This window comes from Littorina saxatilis, linkage group LG7, assembly GCF_037325665.1.
Source record: "Littorina saxatilis isolate snail1 linkage group LG7, US_GU_Lsax_2.0, whole genome shotgun sequence".
NCBI classification, from domain to species: domain Eukaryota; kingdom Metazoa; phylum Mollusca; class Gastropoda; order Littorinimorpha; family Littorinidae; genus Littorina; species Littorina saxatilis.
This window is the reverse complement of record NC_090251.1, coordinates 46,562,647-46,589,684: the sequence shown is the minus strand read 5'-3', so window position 1 is coordinate 46,589,684 and position 27,038 is coordinate 46,562,647. Positions and strand designations below refer to the sequence as shown.

At 42.4% G+C, this 27,038-nt stretch overlaps 1 protein-coding gene across 1 annotated transcript in view; it reads left to right on the top strand.

Moving 5' to 3' along the window:
- The window catches only part of LOC138970218 (uncharacterized), a 54,097-nt gene extending 29,035 nt beyond the window's left edge, over positions 1-25,062 (top strand). The window contains exons 16-18 of the mRNA XM_070342715.1: positions 977-1,109; positions 11,278-11,418; positions 11,915-25,062. Of these exons, the coding sequence (XP_070198816.1) occupies positions 977-1,109; positions 11,278-11,418; positions 11,915-13,763 (2,123 nt within the window). The 3' untranslated portion in view covers positions 13,764-25,062. The remainder of the gene's footprint in view (positions 1-976; positions 1,110-11,277; positions 11,419-11,914) is intronic.
- The last annotated feature ends 1,976 nt before the right edge of the window (positions 25,063-27,038 follow it).

Genomic DNA, 27,038 nt, shown 5'->3' with positions numbered 1-27,038 from the left:
TTAAAAAACAAGCATGGTATGTTATTGAAACGTTGAATGTATGACAAAACAAAACGTTACATTCCCAGGACTGCGACCCAGCGATCTTTTAAGTGGGCAGACAAACAAACAGACTGTACTGCTTACTGGTTCAGTTGTACACGATCACTGCAACATGTTTGCATCACTTAACCCTATCAGCCCTGACTGCAGTGCAGGCTCAGCAGCCTCTCCAGCCTGGAGGGTTTTGGCACTGTAGTGCAAATCTGATGGGTACTTCACTAAAGCGCTTCTAACTCTGCAACTAATAGTTGTAGACACATAAAATTTTGTGTGTTGTATGATAAGTGCATGTTCTTACCTGTTGAGTAGCAGTCAGTACCTTCTAAAGTGTGTAAAGTTCAAAGAAATCCTTCTTCCAAGTCACAAACACAACACCAAAAAGTATGTAAACACACCACTCTGTCACAGTTGTTCCAACAAGTCACAGGATGTTTCTGTCTCACATTTGCATCGAAGCCCACGCACAGGTCTTGTCCACTCAAATCAACACTTGTTTCACTCGATTGAGACGAAGAAACGTCGCATTCGGCATCATAATCACTGTCATCGTCGAGGAAAATCTCGTCAAGAACCTGCCTCACTGAGTATCGGCGTTGGTTGCTCATATTTCGCAGGAAAAATGCTCAAAAAACACTCAATCGGACAAATTTTGTTCGCAAAATTGCTCCAAACAAAGAAGAAGGAAGTGGGAACAGATTTACCTCCCTTGCTCGTGACCTGTCTTTTATTTTTAGATCAGAAACAAGGTTAGAGAAGATGCGTGTCACCGCCCGACAGTTTGTCGGGCACAGGTGTTGAAAGCTGCTAAGTGCGGAAAGAGTTAAAGGAGAGTAGTCGACAACAAATACAGCAACAATAAAAGATATCTTTTTTGTGTTACATTTTCTTGCAAGAAAAGACAGCAAGAATAAAGGATATTTCTGTTGTGTTTCAGTGTCCAAATTTGAGGATGAAGCTTTTTCGAGGGGGCTGGGTACCCTGGTGGCGACTCCGGTCAAAACTGTGGTCAGCTTTCTGGCCATTCCGTTCGTCATGCTCAAAGACTGGGTGGCACAGCTCTACCTTGGGTAAGTTGCAAGAGCACATGTGCACGCAAACGCACATGCATGTATGCACGTACATACAGGCACACACATGCATTTTTTTCTCAACCACTAAAATTTATTGAGTACCGTATTTGACGGACTACAAGCCGCGACTTTTTTTCAAAAAGAATCGCATTGCGGCTTATAAAAAGATGCGGCTAAAACGTTACCTAAACTTGAATATCATTCACCTAATGAAACACTTTTGCACTGCACTGACACAACTGTACTGGATTTACTGGAGACCGAACTGAGAGCAGAGATCATCGCAGCACCTACAGCAGACGACACGAGCGGGACCGATTCAAGCTCCGATGATGACGTGACCCCCTCGGCCTCGACTTCGACTTTTTTCAGTTCTGGATGAAGCGATCATGTCGCTGTTTGTGTCTGACAGTGAGGAAAGTGACTTTTCTGGCTTCTCCGCAGCAGAATCTGATGGTTCCGACCAGGCTGACTGAACAGTAGACACCTTTGTACATGTGTGTGTTGGTTACAAGTTGTGTGTGTGATATTTTTCTTCAAACATTTTCACTTTTCTTCTTTGTTTCATTTGTTTATTCTCGGAGCCAATTTCGCCAAATACCGTACTTTCGTTTGCCTGGTTGTTTTGATTGATTTACACGATCTGATTATATTTTTTTTGACGGCGGCTAATATAGTGACGCGGCCTATACATGGCTCGTCCCAATTTTTTTTTTTAAAGTCGGGGGTGCGGCTTATAAAACGGTGCGTCTTGTAATCCGTCAAATACGGTACTTCTCTTTGTTTGAACCTTGGAAACCTGATTCTGTTTCACTGATTCAAACATAATTTTTGAGTACCGTACCTTGGTGAGCAAAATAATGTCTTATCTGCATTTAGCTGTACATTATACTTGTCCCATCAAAAAAGCCTTCTTACTTGTGTTCTGTATAAAGTCATGCTCTGTTTCCCCAGAGGCTATGTGAGAGCTAGCCTCTGTCCCTTGTGCAGCCACTTTTCCCGTTGTTCGGCGTGGGGTAGAGTACCACCGTTTCGGCCCTGGATTTTAAGCATGTACTTCAGAGATGCCATTACCTAAATGCCTGTTGATTTTCTAACTTCCAGGGCTAGAATCGGTGGTTTCTGTTCCAAGGCGGCAACTCTCTCACAGAAAGTATTATTTTACAATGTTCTTGATGCTTGTATAGCAATAGCCATAGTTGTTAGAAGAGGAAATGGTGTGAACTTAGCTATTGTATTATGGTCTCTACACTTCGTCTATAGTTACAGTCCCAACGAATCGCGACAAAATAACTCTGAAAAGGACTCAGTAAATACTAGCAACCGTGAAGTACGCTCGATTCCTATAAGTACGCTGTTTTCTTTTGTAATATTAGTTTTTTTAGTCTTGAAACTGATGTTATGTGGGGACATTAATCCGAATCCGGGACCAGTTTCTCCGTTAGAAAAAGGTGAACTTATTGTAGCACACTTAAACACCAGAAGTTTGAGGAACAAACTTGATATTGTGGAAAGTGAAATTAGAGATTTTGACATAGTAACTTTATCTGAGACTTGGTTACCTGCTGGTAAGATGCAAGACCAATTTAATATTAATGGTTTCCACCCACTTGTGCGAAGAGACAGACCAGACGGAGCACACGGTGGTGTGGCAATATATGTTAAAGATTACTTATGCTGTAAAGAGAGAACAGATCTTTTGATTCCTAACCTTGAAGCCACATGGATCGAAACCAAATTGAATCAAGAAACTATATTGATAGGCTCGTTTTACCGGCCTCCTAGTGCCCCTGTTGCTTATTGGCAATTGATCGATTCTTCTATTAAACAAGTTATGGCCACTCCTCACAAATTCATAATTCTTGGTGATTTTAATTCCGATTTTAATGACAACCCACCAAAGCAACTCACAGACATTTTGTATCTGAATAGCTTAAAGCAACTAGTTACAAGTCCCACACGGATAACTGAAGATACGTCCACCTGTATCGACCTGATTATTACCCCAAGCACTGACATTGTTGATAAAGTAGAAGTTATTCCTCCCATTTGTAGTGATCACTCCGTACCAGTCGTTTATTTAACTTTTTCGCGACGCGCCGCCCGAATACAAGCGTTCACTGATCATGCCGTTGTCAGCACGCCGCCAGAATCCGTGCGTAAGGTGCGTGAGTCGCTTCGCCTCACACCGCCTTAATAGTAGCGTTGGAAGTGGAAAATACCACGCTGGGGATTTTCCATACGAAAACCCACGTCATAGGTTCAGAGGTCGGCTGCATTACCATACGCGACAAATAACTCCCAGAACAGTTGATTTCATTGGTTAGTTTGGATACTACAGGTCATTGACGGGACCAACCCATGCCTTAGTTTCATATTTAGGATTCCAAAATGTCGCGAGTTGTCAGTGTTGTTGCGAAGCGAAGCGGCGTGCAGAAGGAAGGTAGTGACTGTGTGTGCATGAAACAGTGGTGTTGTGATAGATGGATAAGTGAGTGATGAGGGTGAATGAGTTAGCCAAATCAAGAGCTCGAGGTGTCAATGCTACTTTGGCCAAAACCCAATGCAAGCGGACGGACGCGATTCTGGTGCCGGGAATGTTCCGGCTGTGGCCACATGGCTGTGGCGCTTTGTGTTGATCCGTGCTTCGAAGTGTGGCACACAAAGAAGGATGTTCTCCGTGCATAAACCGAGTTCTAAACAAGTCATTTATACAAAAACTGTAAATACTGTGACAGCAAGTGTTTCTTTTCTTCTATGGATAAAACCCAACGCAATGGGACTCGATTCTGGTGCCTGGAATGTGGTGTGGCGTTTTGCGTTGAGCTGTGCTCTGTGGCACTGTAAATACTGTGACAGCAAGTGTTTCTTTTCTTCTACATGGATATATTCATCATAGTCATCACCCAGTCATCTCATTGTATCATTCAGGTTAGTAAATTCTTTTTTGAGTATTCACTAACAACATTTTGTGCATATTTTCAAACATGTCTGTAGTATTTATGTGGTGCCTCTGGACTTTTTTTTATTTAAATTGTTGACATTTTCAATAGCATACCACACAAACACAACAAGCCTTTTGACAAATACAAAGTACATTTCTGAAACAATGAAAGATCTTTCTTTAATTGTGTGCAAAAAGTAAGTCTCCACATGTACTAGTTTTTTTACAATATTTTTTTCAAAATACAATATTTTTTTCAAAATTTTCAAATTTTGGTTGTCAGCAGGCTATTTATTGACATTTTCAATAGCATACCACACAAACACAACAAGCCTTTTGACAAATACAAAGTACATTTCTGAAACAATGAAAAATCTTTCTTTAATTGTGTGCAAAAAGTAAATCCCCACATGTACTAGTTTTTTTACAATATTTTTTTCAAAATACAATATTTTTTTCAAAATGTCCCAATTTTGGTTGTCAGCAGGCTATTTATATGCTTTGGCGCATGCGTTCTGAGTGTATAGTCATGTCATAGGGTGGACGTGTTGAAAGAGTTAAAGCATCATTTGAAGAAAAGATCACACTCAAAAAGAACGATTTTAGATTATAGCAAACTAGACGGTCAAAAGTTAATAGTTGAGTTACAGAAAATTGATTGGTCAAACATAGTGACTTTAGAAGATATTCATACCGCAGCTTCTCTTTTTTCGGAGCAGTTGTATTCGATCGTGAAAACCTGCTTGCCTGTCAAGGAAGTCACCATTCGGGAGGGAGACACACCCTGGATCACATCATATATTTTGAAATTAAAAGACCGAAAAAGATTTATTCATACTATTGCTGTGCATGTAGACACACCACAAGCTTGGGAACTCTTTCGTAAGATAAGGAACCAATACACAGATGCTATTCGAACGCGAAAGAAACAATATTTAGAGGAACTTGACCGGTCCGTATCTGATCCAAAGAAATTTGGTCAGAAGCAGTGGTGGAAGTTAGTTAACAGGTTTATGGCAAAGAAAGGCTCAGACCAAAACGAAATCCCGCCACTAACAGTTGATTGTAAAACCTATTTTGAAGACCAGGAAAAGGCTGAATTATTTAATATGTCTTTTGTTAAACAATCAGAAATAAACGACACAGACGATAATGTTCCCGATATAGATAATGCTGATTTTTTTGTCGACGATATGGTCGTGACTTCTGAAGAAGTGAAAAGTGTAATAGAAAGTCTTGATACATCTAAAGCTGTCGGGCCTGATAAAATTCATAATAAGATTCTTATTGCAAGTTTACCTATAATAGCAGAACCTCTATCTATTTTATTTACAAGATCATTAAATGAGGGCGTATTTCCAAGCATATGGAAAACAGCACACATAACACCGATATTTAAAAAGGGGGATAAAGGAGACTGTTCAAATTATCGTCCCATCTCACTCTTAAGCTGCGTAGGTAAAGTCCTTGAAAAATGTGTTCAGAAACATGTGTTTGATTATTTTGTATCGAATAACATAATCACACCTTCCCAGTCTGGTTTTATTCCCGGTGACTCCACTGTGTACCAGTTAACATGCCTATATAACGACTTTTGCAAGTCACTCGACGACAGCATTACTGTCCAGGCAATCTTTTTCGACATTTCCAAAGCATTTGACAGAGTCTGGCACAAAGGTCTTTTGAGAAAGTTATTTGCACTAGGGATTCGAGGTCAGATGTTTAATTGGTTGCAAAACTATTTAACTGATCGAAAACAAGCAGTGGTGCTTAAAGGAAGTATGTCTAGCTACTTACCTGTGCAAACAGGCGTTCCACAAGGCTCTATTCTAGGACCTCTCCTTTTTCTGGTTTACATTAACGACATAGTTGATAACGTTGAATCCATTATTAAACTGTTTGCCGACGATACAAGTATGTATTTAAGCCTGGAAAATTCTCAGATGCGAACAGATATTTTTAACTCAGATCTTGAAAAAATCGACCAGTGGGCTAGTCAGTGGAAAGTTAAATTTAATCAAAGTAAAACAAAACTTCTGAATATAAGCAGGAAAAGGAATCCAGATTACATCCCTTTGAACTTCGGTGGCACAATTTTACAAGAAACTGAAAGTCATAAACATCTTGGTATTATTATTCAGAATAACGGTAAGTGGGAGTTACATATTAAATCTGTTATAGCAAAATGCCGTACGCTAGTAGCTTGCTTACGATCTTATAAATATAGACTAGGCAGAAAAGCTTTAGAAACAATGTATAAATCCTTCATATTGCCACATTTTGATTATGCTGATGTTCTCTGGGACAACTGCCCTAAGGAGTTAGCCACCGAGCTCGAAAGTATTCACTTAGATGCAATTCGAACCATTGTTGGAGCAGTCCGCGGTACAAGCCATCAAAAATTGTACGATGAGTCAGGCTTTATTTCATTACTAGAGAGGCGAAAACGTCATAAATTGATATTATTTCACAAGATCGTTCACCGCAAGGTGCCAAACTACTTATTAGCGATATTGCCACCATTGATATCAACTAATAACCCATATCACCGGCGCAGACCTCTAGACAGGAAAGTTCCATCGTTTAAAACTGAATTATATAGAAACTCATTTCTCCCATCTACTACACAACTCTGGAATTCTTTACCAGACTATATAAAACTTAGTGATTCCCTGAGTGAATTTAAGCACTTTTTGTCAAAAAACGATTTAAGTCCGCCGTGTTATTTTTATTCTGGAGATCGCATGTCACAAATAATTCACTGTAAGCTCAGGTTATATATAAGTGATCTCAATAACGATCTAGTGAGACGTCACGTTGCTACAGATGCATCTTGTGACTGTGGATTCCCGTCCGAATCCGTACAACACTTCATATTCGATTGTCCAAATTATCGCGAAGCACGTCAAGAAACTATACATACCCTCCCTAATCACACAATTCACCTCCCCCACCTTTTAAACGGAGACAGACAGTATTCTTTAGATTTGAACAGGAAAATTTTTTCCACCGTACACTCGTTCATTGAACGTTCAGGCCGCTTTGGGTAAGTCAGAATAAATGCTCTACAAGCCGGACAACAACTTAAACTTCTGCACATCTCCTACCCATCCCTCTTCTTTTATTCATCTTCTTTCCCTCCTTCCTTCCTTTACTGTCTTTCTTTTAATCATTATGCAACGTTCATTACGTTATTAATAGATTTGGTTTATTGAGACAAATTTTTCACCCGTTACCGCCTTATGTTGTAATGTCATGCAGGAACACCACTATAAGCTTCTAGCTTGTTGCTGTTTCTGTGAACTTTGTATACATGTCATGATTGTAACCTTTGTTAAAATAAACTTATGTTTAAACCAAAAAATCTGGGGAAAATGTTCTTGATTTGTAGATCTTTTTTGTGTGAGGCATGTTACTGTGAACACACTTTTTTTTTAACCTATTATTGAGAATAGACACACTTGTTTTAACCTAATATTAACAGTGTGAGAAGTCTTGCTCTTAGAAAATGGTGTTATGCATACATGATCCAGCCATGCTGTTATGCATACATGATCCAGCCATGGTGTTATGCATACATGATCCAGCCATGCTGTTATGCATACATGATCCAGCCATGGTGTTATGCATACATGATCCAGCCATGCTGTTATGCATACATGATCCAGCCATGGTGTTATGCATACATGATCCAGCCATGGTGTTATGCATACATGATCCAGCCATGGTGTTATGCATACATGATCCAGCCATGGTGTTATGCATACATGATCCAGCCATGCTGTCAGTCTTCATGATGTGTAGTACCGTATTTGACGGATTACAAGACGCACCGTTTTATAAGCCGCACGTACCCCCGACTTAAAAAAAAAAAAATTGGGACGAGCTACGTATAGGCCGCGTCACTATATTAGCCGCCGTCAAAAAAAATATAATCAGATCGTGTCAATCAATCAAAACAACCAGGCAAACGAAAGTACGGCCGTTATTTGGCGAAATCGGCTCCGAGAATAAACAAGTGAAACAAAGAAGAAAAGTGAACAAGTTTGAAGAAAAATATCATACACACAATTTGTAACCAACACACACATGTAGTCCCGCCCGGAATAAGCTTTTTTGGGATGATTTACGACTTTAGCGCACATTTCGAGCAGACGAAAACACAACATGGCGGCTCTCGCTCCTCCAACTATCGCGAGACACAAAAAAACGAAATCGCGCGCGCGCGAGATCCTGATACATCCGGTGTTTCTCTGTACGCTATCTTGTAATGACGACTAGTCTTGTTCACAAACGAAGATTCGCGAAAAAAAGAGAAAAGCGCCGAGTCTTGAGTAGAGAGCTAATAAAGTACCGGTAATCGCTAATCGAGCGAAATGAAAATCCGCGGCGACTTCCATTAGGTGAATGCTATTCAAGTTTAGGTAACGTTTTAGCCGCATCTTTTTATAAGCCGCAATGCGATTATTTTTTTTTTAAAGTCGCGGCTTGTAGTCCATCAAATACGGTAAGCTCATCAGCAGCAAAGTAAATTTTATGGATGTCTTTTTTGATTTTTTTTTACAGTGCTTATTTCGGAGCCAAGTCTGAGGGCCATCTTCAGATGTGTTCTAAGCTCATCAGCAGCAAAGTAAATTTTATGGATGTCTTTTTTGATTTTTCCACAGTGCTTATAGACCTTTTTGGTATCTGAGCAGCTCTCGCGAGACACGCTCTTTGTGATGCTTTGAACATCGCGAGAACTTCGAACCTTCGCTTGTGCAGCTCGCACGAGATCGCTGTACCGCATGCTTTGCTATGCTCTGAAGCTTGCGAGAGATTACGAGAGCTTGGAATACCGATAGGGTCTATTACGGAGCCAAGTCTGAGGGCTATCTTCAGATGTGTACTAAGCTCATCAGCAGCAAAGTACATTTTATGGATGTCTTTTTTGATTTTTCCACAGTGCTTATTTCGGAGCCAAGTCTGAGGGCTATCTTCAGATGTGTTCTAAGCTCATCAGCAGCAAAGTAAATTTTATGGATGTTTTTTTGATTTTTTTTTACAGTGCTTATTTTGGAGCCAAGTCTGAGGGCCATCTTCAGATGTGTTCTAAGCTCATCAGCAGCAAAGTAAATTTTATGGATGTCTTTTTTGATTTTTCCACAGTGCTTATTTCGGAGCCAAGTCTGAGGGCTATCTTCAGATGTGTAGTAAGCTCAGCAGCAGCAAAGTAAATTTTATGGATGTCTTTTTTGATTTTTCCACAGTGCTTATTTCGGAGCCAAGTCTGAGGGCTATCTTCAGATGTGTACTAAGCTCATCAGCAGCAAAGTAAATTCTATGGATGTCTTTTTTGATTTTTTTTTACAGTGCTTATTTCGGAGCCAAGTCGAGGGCTATCTTCAGATGTGTACTATGCTCATCAGCAGCAAAGTAAATTTTATGGATGTCTTTTTTTATTTTATTTTTTTTACAGTGCTTATTTCGGAGCCAAGTCTGAGGGCTATCTTCAGATGTGTACTAAGATCATCAGCAGTAAAGTGAATTTTATGGATTTCTTTTTTGATTTTTCCACAGTGCTTATTTCGGAGCCAAGTCTGAGGGCCATCTTCAGATGTGTACTAAGCTCATCAGCAGCAAAGTAAATTTTATGGATGTCTTTTTTGATTTTTTTTTACAGTGCTTATTTCGGAGCCAAGTCTGAGGGCCATCTTCAGATGTGTTCTAAGCTCATCAGCAGCAAAGTAAATTTTATGAATGTCTTTTTTTAATTTTTTTTTTACAGTGCTTATTTCGGAGCCAAGTCTGAGGGCTATCTTCAGATGTGTACTAAGCTCATCAGCAGCAAAGTAAATTTTATGGATCGTGAGTGCTTATTTCGGAGCCAAGTCTGAGGGCTATCTTCAGATGTGTACTAAGCTCATCAGCAGCAAAGTAAATTTTATGGATTTCTTTTTTGATTTTTTTTTTTACAGTGCTTATTTTGGAGCCAAGTCTGAGGGCTATCTTCAGATGTGTACTAAGCTCATCAGCAGTAAAGTGAATTTTATGGATTTCTTTTTTGATTTTTCCACAGTGCTTATTTCGGAGCCATGTCTGAGGGCTATCTTCAGATGTGTACTATTAAGCTAATCAGCAGCAAAGTAAATTTTATGGATGTCTTTTTTGATTTTTGAGTCACTTGAGAAAAAGTGACTCTATGTAATCGGTCAGTGTTAGTCTGTCCGGCCGGCCGTCCGGCCGGCCGGCCGTCCGTCCGGCCGGCCGTCCGTAGACACCACCTTAACGTTGGACTTTTCTCGGAAACTATCAAAGCGATCCGGCTCATATTTTGTTTAGTCGTGACCTCCAATGACCTCTACACTTTAACGATGGTTTCGTTGACCTTTGACCTTTTTCAAGGTCACAGGTCAGCGTCAAAGGAAAAATTAGACATTTTATATCTTTGACAAAGTTCATCGGATGTGATTGAAACTTTGTAGGATTATTCTTTACATCAAAGTATTTACATCTGTAGCCTTTTACGAACGTTATCAGAAAAACAAGGGAGATAACTAGCCTTTTCTGTTCGGCAACACACAACTTAACGTTGGGCTTTTCTCGGAAACTATAAAAGTGACCGGGCTCAAATTTTATGTGAACGTGACTCCCAGTGACCTCTACACTTTGACGTCTGCTTTGGTGACCTTTGACCTTTTTCAAGGTCACAGGTATGTCTTGAAGGAAAAAAATTGAAATATCATATCTCTGAAACTATTCATCGGATTTGATTCAAACTTTATAGGATTATTCTTTACATCAAATTATTTACATCTGTATTGTGTTGTGAATAGCAATTTCTTCCTGTCCATCTGATGCCTCATATAATATTCAGAACTGCGAAAGTGACTCGATCGAGCGTTTGCTCTTCTTGTTTTTACAGTGCTTATTTCGGAGCCAAGTCTGAGGGCTATCTTCAGATGTGTACTAAGCTCATCAGCAGCAAACAAAATTTTATGAATGTCTTTTTTGATTTTTTTTTTCAGTGCTTATTTCGGAGCCAAGTCTGAGGGCTATCTTCAGATGTGTACTAAGCTCATCAGCAGCAAAGTAAATTTTATGGATTTCTTTTTTGATTTTTTTTACAGTGGCGTGAGTGCTTATTTCGGAGCCAAGTCTGAGGGCTATCTTCAGATGTGTACTAAGCTCATCAGCAGCAAAGTAAATTCTATGGATGTCTTTTTTGATTTTTTTTTGCAGTGCTTATTTTGGAGCCAAGTCTGAGGGCTATCTTCAGATGTGTTCAGAGATGGTTGAGAGCCTGAACAATCCAAAAATCCTTCTATACAATTTGACGACCAATCTCGCATCCAAATGTATCTTTACTGGACTGGAGTACCTGTAAGTACAGAAAGAAGACCATTTTTACCTTTTAGTTTTAATTGCTGTTTGCAAGCACTGAAGTTTAATTTTAGGGTCTTTTGTTTTTCTCAGTTTACGAATGTCAAAACATCCTTGGCTATGAATGAATGTTTCTATTTTATTTTGAGGGTTAACCATGCAGTAAAGTGGCTGAAAAAGTACCAAGCGAAGAAAAGATTATGATAGTAAAGATTGAAATTAATCGAAGAAACAAACTGGCAAAACGAAAGTCAAGTGTGAGCGTTTTGAATTTTAATTACATGAAACATTACATGAAAGCGAATGTCGATATTTGTTGACGTCGAGGGAGTAAGTTGCCTGACTTTTTGTGTGAAACTGCACCCCCTCATGAGGTTGATTTTAATATTTGACATACAGTGACTGGTAAATAGAACAGAACCTCATTTTGTGAGAATTTATGATCATTCAATGGCCATTCGAAGGCTTCATTGTTTGATTGTCTTGTCTGTTTCAGGGCCAGGGTGGTCTCAGTCATGGTGACGGCTGGCGCTGACATCGTGTCATCCTCTAGGAGCATCATCAGGAGCACTTGTAGGTGTGCGTGCAACACGTACACCACAACGCGTGACGGCGTGTGCGAGGTGTGTTCTCTGCCCGTCAAGATTGTGTGCAAAGTGTGTGGTGTGGTCGGCAATGAAATCTCACTGAAGGAAGGACAGACAGACTTGAAGGGGCTGGCGGACCAACGAAAGAATCAGTTGGCATCACGCAGAGACAGTGTCAGTGCGAAAACCCCTGCTGCTGCTCTTGCCAGTGAGGAAGAAGCGGATAAAAGCGAACAGAATGCTGCCATGGATTCTGCAGAGGTGCCACAGCGTCCATTCACTCAGGCAAAATTGGATGAAGATTACTTTGAGGAGCCAGCCGACATGGCTGTGGTGCTGGACATTGAGGTGAAAAAAGTGGACATGGCCATTTCCATCTCCGCAGAAGATGAAGACGGAGAAAAAGACGAAGACATGGGGGAAGAGACTGTGAACGTGGAGGGTGTGGGTTCCATAGAGAAGGTTCATTTTGATTCCGTTTCCTACACCAAGAACGCAGAGGACGTTCCCGAGGTGGTCCAACATCACGAACCACGCGTGGACAAGCTGCACCAGTATGTCCACAAGTTCGAGCAGTACAAGCCTGTGGTGACCATGCATTACATCGACGAGAACAACGTGCAGCACACCGAGAGCCTCTTCGTGCATGATACTCCTCAGGACTGTTCGGAACTTCCGGAGGCATCAGCAAGACCCTCAGCTCGCGCGGAAGGAGCGACTACGGCAAGATCTGAGGAAGGCGCAGAGGAACAGAGGGGGCGGAACGAAAGATCCTCGAGGGGACAGCAGAAGGTGCACTACAATGTGGACGTGGATCTGAAGAACCTCCTGGAGGAGAAGGTGCTGAAGCCGCAGCGCGAGTTCCAGAAGGAGTACCAGCAGGCGCACCAGAAGCGCCTCAAGAAGAAGCACCTGTCGGAGGCAGGGGGCAGCTCCGGGCGGTACCGTCTGCAGGTGGTCAGCTTCACGGAAGATCTCCCGTCCCCCAGTCTATCTCGCAGTAGCAGCATCAGAAACGTCAGCATGGACGACATGCATCTTGTGCACTCAGTTTCGGACGCAAGCTCCTTAGCCGGCAGCGTGCAGGACTTGAGAAGCTTTGCAGGAGGGAAGGCGCAGAAACAGCGAAAGTTGTGGTGGGAAGGGCGTGGCGACCTGGGGAGTCTGGCGGCCTCCAAGCAATTCAGTTCCATGCAATCGCTCAATACTCCCCCCTCCCCGGGCCTGCGCAGGTCTGCCTCTGATACTGTCTGCGTTGCTAGTGCCCTCAAGGAGCTGAAAATCCATACCAACGTTGCTGAAAGCTTGGATGTACTGGGAAAGGTAAGCCAGCAGCTACAGAGCAAAGCCAGCAAGGTCATTGTGAAAGTGACGGAAGATCCACCAGTGACTGACAGTGACTTTGACAGTGCTTTTGCGGCAGACCGATCAGGGTCATTCTCTTCTGTCTCCATGACACCCACCCTGCCTGCTATACAAGACGTTTCGACGTCCTCGGGGTCGTCCGATTCGGAACACGAAGAGGCAAAGGGAAAAGCGAAAGAAAGCAAGTCCAAGGCAAGTTCGAACAGAAAAGCATCACAGAACAAATCCAAGTTTGCAGGAGAGCCAAAGGCAAGCGAAGATGAAAGACACGGAAGCCTCACTGCTTCTAGAGAGAAAGCCAGACTGGAAAGGTCGCGCTCAAATCTTAAGTCAACGGAGGGAAAAAAGAGCCTGCTCACAACCCTGAAAGAACTTAAGTTGCAACGTAAGTGAAAAATAGTTCCCTTAAATCCGTGCTACTGGTTCAGTAGCCACTGAAGCCAAATGAGCTATACACAAAATTTTTAAAAAATGACACAAAAGTGCCCCCACAAACATAGTTCTGAAAGGTGTGAATTTTGACAATCAGATAACTTGGCACAAGGTCCTGAGAAGATTTATACTGGAAGAGATTCTGAGAGATCCAAGCTTACAGATTCTTCGCTGTACATGTATATACAACAAACTTGCCAGTGTCTCTTCTCATCTGTGTAAATCTTGTTCTCACCAAGCAGATTGACTGAAGGAAACGTGACTCTCAGAGCTTCTTTGAAGTTTGCTGTCGCAATGCAATGTTCCATGGACATGTATGATAAAGAAAAACTAAATGTGCTTGTTTTTGAGCATGCTTCCAAACTTTGCTACTTCAATGTACCTGTACCGGTGAATGCCACAAAATTCAATGTTGCCACAACACGCAGTCCCTTCACAGGGCTATGTCCTTGACCTGTAAATATCCCTTAATTTATTTGTCCACTGTGTTTTGGGGCTGTTACACATTGGAACCCCCCTTTTAAGACCCCCCCAATTTAAGACTTCCTCCCTTTTAAGACCTTGTTTTCTTAGACTTTCTATTCATAACCTCTGTAAATTGACCCCCATTTTCAGACTCCCTCCTTTTTAAGACCTGATTTTCTCAGATTTTTGGAGGTCTTAAAAGGGGGGTTCCACTGTATTTCACTCAATTTCAAGTCCTTCACTTCAGTGCCCTCCCTTTTTTCTTGTCAGTTTCATCCTTTGGCTGAAAGGATAAGTAGTTTGAGAGTCATTGTTGTGGATCTGCAGTATATTTATTTCAACACTTGCACTATTTTCTGTCCTCAAAAATTCTTTCTCAAATGTAAATAATTCATGTTCCATCATTAGTTTTCAGTTAACAGATCGTAATCCTTGTTTTATTTTAGTTATTATGTTTGGCATAACTCCTTTTTAATTTTTAGCTGGAAATGTTCACGAATCTGTGGATTTCTAAAAAATGTTTATTACAGAATGTTTTTACGCCAAATTAATTTTGTTACTGTTGGTTCTTTGCATCTCTTGTGTTTGCATGAACATGTCATGCTTTATTCTTAACCGATACTTGGTTTTAATGAAATAAGACCTTAAGTACAAAGTTAAGGCTTCTTTTACCTTCAAATCAAGGGGTAAAATGTTGTTGTTTTTCTTGTCCTATTAGCAGTATTCTCAGGGAAAGAATTTCTGTTCTTATCTGCTGACAGCGATTTGTGAGCATGTCATTATCAGTAAGTTTTTCTAACTCTGCGTGTCAGTCTTACAGACAATTAAATTACATATCTTAACCCGACTCACATTTAGCATTAACTTCAGATTAATAGCTTGGACACTGAACTACGCTTCACCCCTAAGGGGGAAGAAACCCCTTAAAAAAGAACGGCCTTGACTCAACCCAAGTTAACCAGAGTCAAGGTCATACCGCTCTCGCGACCTATCACGCGAGACCCAACCGCCGCCATGTTAGAAACGTCACTCCTACTTCAGCCTCCGATCAGCTCGGACGTGTTTTCACAGCTACGCTACAGGCTTTCAGCCTACTACTGTTTTTCAAGCAGTATTTTCACCCCGTTCTACAGGTCCCTGCCTAAGCAAGATTGGGTGAGCTCTTTCTAATTTGTTCGGCTCCTGTTCGTTTGTGTCTTTCTCCGTCTTGCAGTCTGTTTCGTGTTTACGTTTCTTAGACTGTTTGTTTTCGTCAGCTATGGCTGACAAAGAGAGAAAGAAGCCTCAGACTAGGCAAATGGCTGCTGAGTGTTCGCCTAGTAAGGACGCACTTAAAGAGACAGGCAAAGTTACTACCGTCTCAGTTCATGACCCAGTTTCTCAAACTACCATGTCCGTTAATATTTCGGACCCCGATAGCCCAGTCATGCCCGTACTGAAAGAAGCTAAAAGTAAGGCTCCTTCAGCCAAGAAGAGACGTAGTGGTAAAGACAAGACTAAAGATGATTTTTCCTCCCTTTTTGAGAAGTTTTCTGTCAATATGAATAACATGTTTGCACAACAACAGCAGTTTGCAGCCGATTTGCATGCTACTCGTAAAGAGTTACACTCGCTCCCAGCGGGGGTGGGCGGAGTGGCTTCGCTGGCTTACGCTAAGGCTCCGCCGTCATGCACTATCACGTCGGCCGACGTGCACGCAGAGCAGGGTGATTGCTTCATTCAAGGGGCGGTTTCACGCTCTTCAGGTTTGTCAAGTTCACCGGTAGCCAGGTTCTCTGGTGAAAGTGTTCAAGTTGGGCCGGAACTAGTAGCCCCCCCGCCGCGGCTGGGGGGTGAAAGTTTGACTTTCCCGGAGGCTATCGCTCTTTATAAGAGGCGGAACTCATGGGGGGTCAACACCGGACAACAAGTTGGGCCGGAACTAGTAGCTCCCCCGCCGAGGCTGGGGAGTGAAAGTTCGACTCTCCCGGAGGCTATCGCTCTTAGTAAGCGGAACTCACGGGGGGTCGACACCGGACAACGAGACAGTTGTACTCACAGGCAGACTGGTATGTCTCCGGTGAATGTATACAAGTCTCAACTTCCTCCCTCTGGGCAGGAAGCTGCTTTCGGGCAGGCTTTGCACGGTCCGTCCGTTTTGCAATCAGCCTCGCCTGTGGTGGATCGTTTTAGTGACGCAGCTAGTCACAGTGACTTTCACGGTACAGCCACAGCAGATTCGGAGGTCGACGATTCTCACTCACTTTCTGAGGAGGAAGTTGATGTCAAGTTGTCACTCAGACTTAAACCAGCTATGGTTACTGCAGCTCAGGTGTCTGCTAAGTACTTCGCTGAAGGGGTGACAGCTATGACAAGCTCTGCGGCACCACCACCCTCAGCGGTCGGTGATTTCCGCCCTGCCTTAACGGAAGTTCAGGGATATCGTTTTAGCGAGTCTCCTTCTGTTGCCTACGAACTTTCCAAGGTGCTGGCTAGAACTTCGGGTTCTGAGAATAGCTTGCCTGTGGATACTGTGCCTTTACTGGCGGCACACGGTCAGGCGCCTGATTCTGCTCAGCCATGGCTTGCCTCAGGCCAGTTACGGATGGCGAGCACTTCTTTTCATGCACGCAAGTTTGCTCTCTCCCGTCGCCACCACAGCCTTATCGAGACTTACGCTTTGCCGAGTGCACCGCTTCCGGTCACTCCGGAGTTGGCTAATCTCAGAGAGGATGTCTATCGTTTTGACAAAACTTGTGCTTACTCTGAAGGCGCTTTGATTGGTTTGGAAGAGACGGGAAGATACTCGTTGGAACTTGCTTCTCTTTCAGAGACACTTCTCAGATCTCTTTCTCGGTCGATCGCGGTGTCGTTGGATCCTTTCGAATTTCGAAACGACGCTAGCGTGAAAGACGTGCCCATACTCCTGGCATCTTTGGCGAAGGTTTCAGCCGAACAAATGACAGTCGCGGCACGGTTGTACGCTCATGCGGTTTACACACGCAGGGACGCTTTCTTGTCTGGCTCCAGAATTCAAGATAAGTCTACTTTGGACTTGCTCAAGGTCTCCCCTTTCACAGAGGGTTCTTTGCTTGGTCAACCTTCACTTGACGCGCTTGACAAACAAACACAAAACGCTAAGGACTTAGCGATCGCAAAGCTTGCCCAACACGGTTTCGCTAAGCCTCAGGCCAAACAACAGGGTCCTCCTAAAGCTTCTTTCACTTCTGCTAATCGAGGACGCGGCTCTCAGCATTCACAGTCCTCTTTTAGGGGTAGAGGCAGGGGCGCGCCTTACCCCAAGAAGAAGCCGTCTTTCGGCAATGCTAGGGGGTCGGGTCGAAAACCTAACCCCCAATGACGAGGCCCCGAGCTACTCATCCCCGCAGCCCCCACCCTTTTGGTGGCGGGCGGCCCCTCCCGGGCCCTTCCCTACTGGTTACAGCATGTAAACAGTCAGTGGATCGTGGGGATAGTACGTTCGGGGTTCAGGCTGCTCTGGAAAGAGGAGAAAGCGCCTCTAACCAGAACACCTCCTGCGTTCAAATTTCCGACAAAACCAGAGGCAAAGGCCACAATTCAGTTGGAAATCGCTGCTCTTCTTCAAAAGGAAGCAGTGGAAGTTGTTTCAGACCACAACTCCCCGGGTTTTTACGGGAGGATATTTGTAGTCCCAAAGAGCTCGGGAGGGTGGCGTCCAGTCTTAGACCTGTCCCCATTGAACAAATTCCTCCGGGAGATTCGGTTTACCATGGAGACTCCCTTTTCTGTTCGGGAGGCACTCAGACCGGGGGATTGGGCAACATCAATAGATCTGACGGATGCGTATTTTCATATACTCATGCATCCGTCAGATCGAAAGTGGCTCAGATTTCGGTGGGCAACAGACATTTATCAGTTCAGGGCTCTCCCCTTCGGCTTGTCTCTGGCCCCTTGGGTCTTCACAATGGTGACACGACAACTTTGTTCTCTGGTCAGACAAAAAGGCATTCGTCTGCGTGCATATTTAGACGATTGGCTCGTACTAAATCAGAACCAGCAGTCTTGCAGTCTTCACACGCAGGCAGTGTTGGATCAGGCAAACGATCTAGGTTTTCAGATCAACCAGAGCAAATCAGAGCTGATACCGTCACAAAACTTCACGTATCTAGGGATGACTTTCGATACGGTGGCATGGTCAGTTCGTCCCTCACTGAGAAGAGTCAACAAGCTTCAAGACCTACTCAGGTCTCTCAGGTCTCAGAAACAGGCCAAGGTCAGGGTCTTGGCGTCCGCCTTAGGACAGATGGAATCTATGGCCACTCTCATTCCGCTGGGGAGAGTATGCAAGAGGCCGTTTCAGGCTGCACTCAACTCAGAGTGGAATCCGGCTTACCAGGGCTGGGATGTCTCTGTTCAGATACACAGCTGGATTCGACACACCACAAATCAGTGGTTACAGGCAGGCTTGTTTCTGGGAGTTCCGATTGTGCTTCCTCCTCCGGAGGTCGACATGTTCACAGATGCGTCTCGGGTGGGCTGGGGTGCTCATCTTGCACAGCTCACGGCCTCGGGGACTTGGCCAGAGAGTCAAGCCCGGTCTCACATCAATGTGTTGGAGTTGGAGGCAGTCTTTTTGGGGCTTCGGAGCTTCTTCCCTGCCGTTGTCGGAAAGCATGTTCGGCTACATACCGACAACACCACGGTAGCGGCCTATGTGAACAAGCAGGGCGGTTCACGGTCGCAAACACTCTCAGTCAGAACTTGTCAGATCCTGCGGTGGTGTGCTCAACATCAGATCACTCTGTCGGCGAAGTTCCTACCGGGTCGGCTCAATGTTTTAGCCGATGCTCTCAGCCGTTCGTCCAGTGTGTTGCACACGGAGTGGACGATCACCCACCATGCACTTCAGAGATTGTGGGTTCAGGTCGAAAAACCTGTAGTCGATCTGTTCGCTACGAGGTTTTCCCGGAGACTGCCAGTATTTGTCTCCCCATTTCCCGATCCGGAAGCTTGGAAGACAAACGCTCTGGAGATCAACTGGTCGGATCTCACGGCGTACGCCTTCCCTCCGTTTCAACTGCTGGGCAGGGTACTCAGAAAGGTCGAGATGGAACGCCCGTCCCTCATTCTGGTGGCTCCAATGTGGACAAGCCAACATTGGTTTCCGGACCTGCTTCGTCTCACAGTAGGTCCTCCCATTCCGCTAAACCTAGAGAAGGGAGATCTGCTACAACCACGCACGGGCGTTCTTCACGAGAATCCGCAGGCTCTGCGCCTTCACGCGTGGAGACTTTGAGAAAATCTTTGCGTCGCTCAGGTGCTTCTGAAGGGACTTTGGATCTGGTTCAAAAGGCTCACAGGCAGTCTACTAGCTCGGTTTACACCTCACACTGGTCTGCATGGGTAGCATGGTGCGCAGATAATGGGGTCGAAGCTACATCTCCTCGGTCAATGCAGGTAGCAAATCATTTGTCTTGGTTGGCCTCCCAAGGCAAGTCCCCATCATCTCTTAAGGTCAGGAGATCAGCGATTTCGTCCACCTTAAAGCAATTAGGTCGCACTATTTCCCTGGGTGGAGTTATTGCAAGCGTGTTAAGGGGCGCTGCATTGGATTTTGTTAAGACAAAGACTCCAGTCCCAGCCTGGGATCTGTTTCTAGTTTTGAACTTCTTGAGATCTTCGGATTTTGAACCTTTACATTTGGCAAGTCTCCATAATCTTACGCGTAAAGCTCTTCTGCTCACTTTACTGGCTACAGCTAGACGGAGCAGCGAAGTACACGCGCTCTCAGGCCTTCCAAAAGACATCTCTGTTGAGAGTGACGGCTCTATCTCCCTTCGTTTTAGACCTGATTTCTTAGCAAAAAATCAAAAGCCTCACCATCCTGCTCCCGTTATCAGGATTCCGTCTTTGTCCACTATACTAGCACCAGGCGACCCTGACATGACAAATTGTCCAGTGCGAACACTTAGCAGCTATTTGTCTAGGACTGCTCCGTTAAGAGCTAAAGAACAGAGACTTCTGTTTATCTCACTCAATACTGCTCGGAACAGAGACCTGTCACGGGTGACTTTGGCTAGGTGGATCGCCACACTCATAAAACAAGCATATGAATGGTGGCAGAAAGGAAAAGGGGGGGGGCAGTCCGTTCTCCCCATGTCGTCTGCACGTACTCATGAGGCGAGAGCCTGGGCCTCGTCTTTGGCCGTACTACAGTCAGGAAGGCTTTCTGAAGTACTTGACGCTGCGTATTGGGCGTCTGAAGACGTCTTCATAAATTTTTACTTGCGTGACATTGCAAGTAAGCGGCAAGATGGGACCAACTCCTTACCGGCTGTGGTAGCCGCAGGACAGGTTCTTCCAAGATCATAGAGTAAGTACCCGCCACCTACATTAGCAATCTGCTAAATGTGAGTCGGGTTAAGATATGTAATTTAATCGAAAATTTTATAAGTAAATTTTGATTTGATTAATATACTTACCCGACTCACATCGTTAATACCCTCCCGCCTACCCCGCTTAGGGTTTCCATAAAAAAGAACAGATCATTTCAGTAGGAGTGACGTTTCTAACATGGCGGCGGTTGGGTCTCGCGTGATAGGTCGCGAGAGCGGTATGACCTTGACTCTGGTTAACTTGGGTTGAGTCAAGGCCGTTCTTTTTTAAGGGGTTTCTTCCCCCTTAGGGGTGAAGCGTAGTTCAGTGTCCAAGCTATTAATCTGAAGTTAATGCTAAATGTGAGTCGGGTAAGTATATTAATCAAATCAAAATTTACTTATAAAATTTTCGATTATACTGTCTGTTGTTTTTTGTCAACAGTAGATTCCACCAGTATCTGGTGATTCGTCATTTCATCATGAGTATGACAGTTATGAGTTATATGTATCTTCTTCTTTATTGTTGGCTATTCACACCGGTGATTGGTGAAGTACACATTTTTTTGTCAAAGCTGTGTTTGACAGCTACTTCTGTTACTTTCTTGTCAACTGAACAGTAATTCACATAATAAGTTGCTGATGTTTATTTCTTATCAACCTTGCTTTTTACTGAGAGTATTTTTTAAAGTGATAAGTGCTAACACTATGATAACTTTCTGTTACTTTGCACCATTTTGTCCTGGGTAAATTGTAGTGAAATGCAAAGTTATGTTTCACCTTGCACCTTTAATTGCATTTTTTGCTCAGTGATTAACCCCTTCACTGCCACAGTATAACAGCATTTTGGTATTGCTGTGCGCCAGGGCAAATTTCGCTTTCTTCGGTAGGTTCACTAATCTGTTCACTGCTCAATCATTTATTGAGATATCTCTTAGATCTTTGGCATGTGGTTTGCTTACACCCTTGGCTATTATCTGATAACATGATCATTGGACTTTGTTTGTGATTGTTATAGTAAAAATCGATATAATGACCATTTTTTTCAAAAATTACAGTTTCCAAACTTTCACACACACACACACTGCAGCATGTAAAACCGCAGAAAACACAGCTAAAACTGGTGTCAAACATCAGGTACTCACATTACAGCCCATAACAGCATTCTTCTGTGTGGTAATCCATAAATTACTTCTTGTAGAGCTTCCAGAACACTGTATCATTTGAAAACAGGTCTACGAGTTGATGTCCGACTTTCGGCCGCCATTTTGAATGTTATAGATCGGAAAAAACTTCTAAAAATGTTTTTACCACGTGGTACTAACTTATCTGAACGGTCAATGGGAAAGAACTGTGTTTAAACCCCTACAATAAGTTGGGCAGTGGTTACCTCCCATTTAGTTTTCACAAATGTCCTGAAAAGTGCTGATGTAAATGCCACGTACAAAATGCTTGGTACCTTGTACGTGTATGGGCGTATGACAAACCTAACATGACCACGTATGTAGTACGTGCTGGGCAGTGAAGGGGTTAAGACTTATTATGTACAGTCGAACCTGTCAGTAACTACCGTCGCGATATAACCTTCGTGGTTGAAAACGACGTTAAACACCAAATAAAGAAAGAAAGTCAATAACTACCACTCAAGGGACTGGCCAAATGCAGTCATCATAGACAGGTGGTCGCTTTGGAAAGGGGAATTTATAGAAAAATCTGTCAGGGATGTTTAAGGTTGTTTGTTGTGGGCATAGTGGTAGTCATCGAGAGGTGGTCGTCATGGCAGGTTTAACTGTACCTGTAGTTGACACAATCTCCAAACCAATGTACACATAATTCCATTTTTTCTTGTTTGCTGACACAAGCAAGGACAATTAACTGGCACATTTTTTCTGTAAATTATTGTAAAAAAACTAAAACTAACAAAATTTAAAACACAACAAATCTTCACTGGCAGTGAGCGCATTATTTAGTTCCCAGATTTTGTTTCTTTCTTCGTTCTGGCCTGACACAACTCACTAACTTAATAGGAACAAGAATTTGGTGATAACAATGGGTGCCCGTACACAGGGAATGCATAATTGCTATAATTTCTTGTGTTATTTAGAACATATTTCCTGGTCTTTCACATGAAAACAAGTAAGAACCGGTGACTTTTATCTGTGTGTATATATATATATATGTTTTACTATTTTAAGATGCAATGAGAAATAACTTTTGAACAATTACTCGATACCAGTGATGCTTTGCAAATATATCAAACATTTGAATACAAATGATCCTGTAATTATAGCCAGAATTATTATCCAAACTTATTTGATCCCCCAGGGTTGAGATTGTTGCACAGTTGTTCTTATCTGAAAGCCAGATAAAGCAGTCCTTCTTTTCTTTCAATGATTTGTACATTTTGACTGTTGGCTTTAAGAATCCACACTGAGTACAATATCCTTGTAACTATAAAAGACAGGATGAGGGTGGGTTATTTTCATGTTTGTAAGCATATATATATATACATGTCATTTATTGAAACGTTTTCTCACGTGACTCTTTGTAATGTCATACATGTGCCTTTTCTTGTATGTAACAACACACTAACCAACATTTTATTGTGGTGCTCATGATGTTACCAAATCATTCATAATCATATCATTTCTCCGATGATGAGAACATAAAAACAATAGAGGTGCACCAGGTCAAGGTCACAGGAGCTCTTCAAAGTTGGATTGTATACATATTTTGAAGTGACCTTGACCCTGAACTATGGAAGATAACTGTTTCAAACTTAAAAATTATGTGGGGCACATGTTATGCTTTCATCATGAGACACATTTGGTCACATATGATCAAGGTCAAGGTCACTTTGACCCTTATGAAATGTGACCAAAATAAGGTAGTGAACCACTAAAAGTGACCATATCTCATGGTAGAAAGAGCCAATAAGCACCATTGTACTTCCTATGTCTTGAATTAACAGCTTTGTGTTGCATGACCTTGGATGACCTTGACCTTGGGTCAAGGTCACATGTATTTTGGTAGGAAAAATGTGTAAAGCATGTGAGTCGTATGGGCTTTGCCCTTCTTGTTATAAAATCCTGTGCATATTTTGACTGAAGAATTTGGGTATACAGTACTGCACTGTCACTGCTGAGTAACAGGTTGCAACAAAATTGTGTTTCTTGAACTGTCACTATTAGTTTGGAAAAAAAAGTGAATAAAAAGAGTTGAGAAAGGGAGGATAAATAATTCTTGCGGAAAATGGATACCATTTTCTTGCCATGTGTTGAGCCTGCTCTTGCCAATTTTTTTTTTATTTTAGCGTAGAACTTTCATGGAGCCCTACCCTTTCTCAAGCAAAACATAATGTTTATGTTGAAGAGGAGCTTTGCTCAGAAGGTTGGGTTCGTTTGTCAGAGATTTATCAATGTCCGAGATTGATCAAGATTCTTGCAGTCGTTGCTAACAGTGTAATCTTAAGACATTTGTGAACAAAGTGTTCCTTTGCCTCAGGAAATGCAGATCTGGAAAAAGAACTTGTAAGATGTGTGATGTGATTTTCACTGTAACTGAGGGGACGTTTTGAGTTAGTACCTTAGTATTTCAACAGCTAGGGCCCTGACATATCACCAGTTTTAAGCGGTATTGTACATGTACTTGACATTAATATGAAAGCTTGGAGTCATGTCTGAAGCCTGCTTCAGTTTCAAATTAAAGCGTCTGTTATATGGTTCTGCTTTGAGCATAATTGCTGTCATATACTAGTTTTGATATTAAAAACTATCATTATTTAATTGCATATGTACTGTAATTAGTTCTCTCAAATGACGAAAAGCTTTATGTTGGGTCAAAACCATCGTCTCAAACGCACTCCACTGCATACAATGTATTCCATTGAGTTTGAACAAGAGTACATGTACCTACCTCATTCCTCAGTAATCCCTCATTTCCATTTTTATTGTAAAATGTCATGTCCTATTTATAACTTAATTTATGTTCAGTTTTGGTCACTGCAATGTCATTCAAACCTGTTTACCCTTACTATTTGGGAGTAATTTATGCCTTTTTTTTTAGGATTTTGGGAAATAATACTCTATTTGAGTCCACACTACGATTTTCAAATGTGCTTCAAATTAAGTTTGTGTTGCTAATGTTGGAGTTTGTAACCACTGTGTTACTATTTTGGTCATTCTTTTACTTTACTACAGTATTACTCTTGTCAAGGTTTGGGGGTAAACAGGTCTGGACTCATAGCTTCGTGGGTCATAGGAAGAACAATTGCCTCCAATGACATTTTCTGACTCTTTCTTGGGTATGACTTTTTCGTAAGTAGACAAAATTCGAAGCAAAGAAAACTTGCCTGGGTCAGTATGTTGTTACATGTAATACTAGGTGAAAAGGGGAAATTGTTAAAGGTTAATGTGGTTACCTGTCTTGTTTTAGTTGGAATAAACAACATGCAAAAGTGATCATGTTGATTTCCTGTTTACAGTGTGTGTGTGTGTGTGTGTGTGTGTGTGTGTGTGTGTGTGTGTGTGTGTGTGTGTGTGTGTGTGAACTTACTGGGTTACTGGGCACATAGTCGCTACAAATAGACAAACGAACACACACACACACAAGACTGTAGATGAAGAAATGGATACTGCCTTTGTAATCTGAGCACATTATGTTTTACATACATATGGATCAATACATGAAAACTGATCAAGTTACAAGCCTAATTCAGCAACATAAAAAATACAACATTACATCAGCTTTGTAAGTACTTTCACATCCAAGTTCACAATTACACTTGTACATCAACTCAAACTCCGTACATTCAAACCCTGTTTTTGCGACTTCCAAAAACAGAGACAGCATTTCTTTCACCTATGACACTCTTCAATCACACAGCCATGTGCACAATATTCCATTCATGGTTAACATTCCCAATGCTTTCTCATTCACAACATACCTGTCACAACAACTACTTCACAGAAAAAGCACAATCACAGTTTCAAAAATGTACATTCTTACTAATTTAAATAAATAGAGGACACAGCAGTAACCAGGTTTGGTCTTTCTTTATCAATATTTGGGCAGCGACAAACTGTCTTCTTTAGGATGTTATGATAAAAAAAGCACGGAATGACGGCACGTGAAGTACAGTGTATTAAATTGTCATGATAAATAATAACGTCATTCTTTCTCGCGCATTCTTTCTTTCTTTCTTTCTCTCTTGTTCTCTGTCTGGCTGTCTGTCTCTCTCACTCCTCCCTTACTGTTACGACTCAACTCTAAAGATGTCATTACTTGTTTAGCCGAAACTAAAACATGTTTGTTACGTCATTAGTATAAGAGTCTACGAAATCTGCATCTTGGAGACGTGTTGAAACGACGTCATTACTTCGTCATTAGTATGAGAATCTACGTAACCTGTACGCGTCATTGCGTTGCATTGTGGGAATGTAAACAGTCATTTTTGAGGAAGTCAGCTGGACGGCAAATGGAACAGAACCAAAGCGTTACCGTCGCTCCATTTGCGAGATTTTGTCGGACCCGCAGGGTTCTGAATAGGCTATAGGTGGTAGAACAAGATACAGGACAGTGCCAGAAACCGAAGGAAGACTTGTGTGATCTTTTTGGTGAGCCGCAAAGCAAGTCGAAACATGAGATTCTGTCGTAACCACCGTTGAAAGCCGCCGGCATCCGAGCTGTCATTCCGAGACCATGAGGTGTTATCCGCAGCCGCACAGACTCGTCTAGTCTTGTTCGGGAAGGAGCATCAAGAGGTAAGCTATTCCGTAAATGAAGTGTCCGTCAAGTAAAGAGTGTTCTTTAGTCCTACTCAAACGGAGCATCAAGAAGGTAAGGTGTCGTTATAATATCGAGCGTCCATCAAGGAACAGCTATTATACACACACATCTATATCACATATATTTTGTTTTAGAATGTTTAATGAAGTTAATCATAAACGTACATGCTGCAAGTTAGTTCAGCATATAGTATTTTATTCAGTAACCATGCTTGGTTTGTCTGCGAGTCGCCCGACATGAAGGAGTAAGAAGTCAGAAGTAACCTTGATCATAGGATACGTTGTTAATAACAAGTATTACCTTTGATCCAGGGGTTCGAGCATCTAGGATCTACTGGACTAAGGGTAAGCTGTTAAGCTACGCCACCAGTGTGTTCTACTCAGCGAGGAGCAAGAGGAGCACATCTACTTCCTGTCATCATCACCAAGTGACATCTTCACCAAGTTCGTCACTGCCGCCGTCATCGTGTGAATCAAGTCTTCCCATCAGGACATTCAGACTTTGTGACTAACCTGCTTATTCAAGATAAGTTCAGCTCGATATAAAGCCAGACTGTCAATGCAAGAATAATTAATTATGAACTCGAGTTAGTTAGATATTAAATAGAAATGGTTTGTTAAAGAATCCGGGAATATATCCTAACCAATAA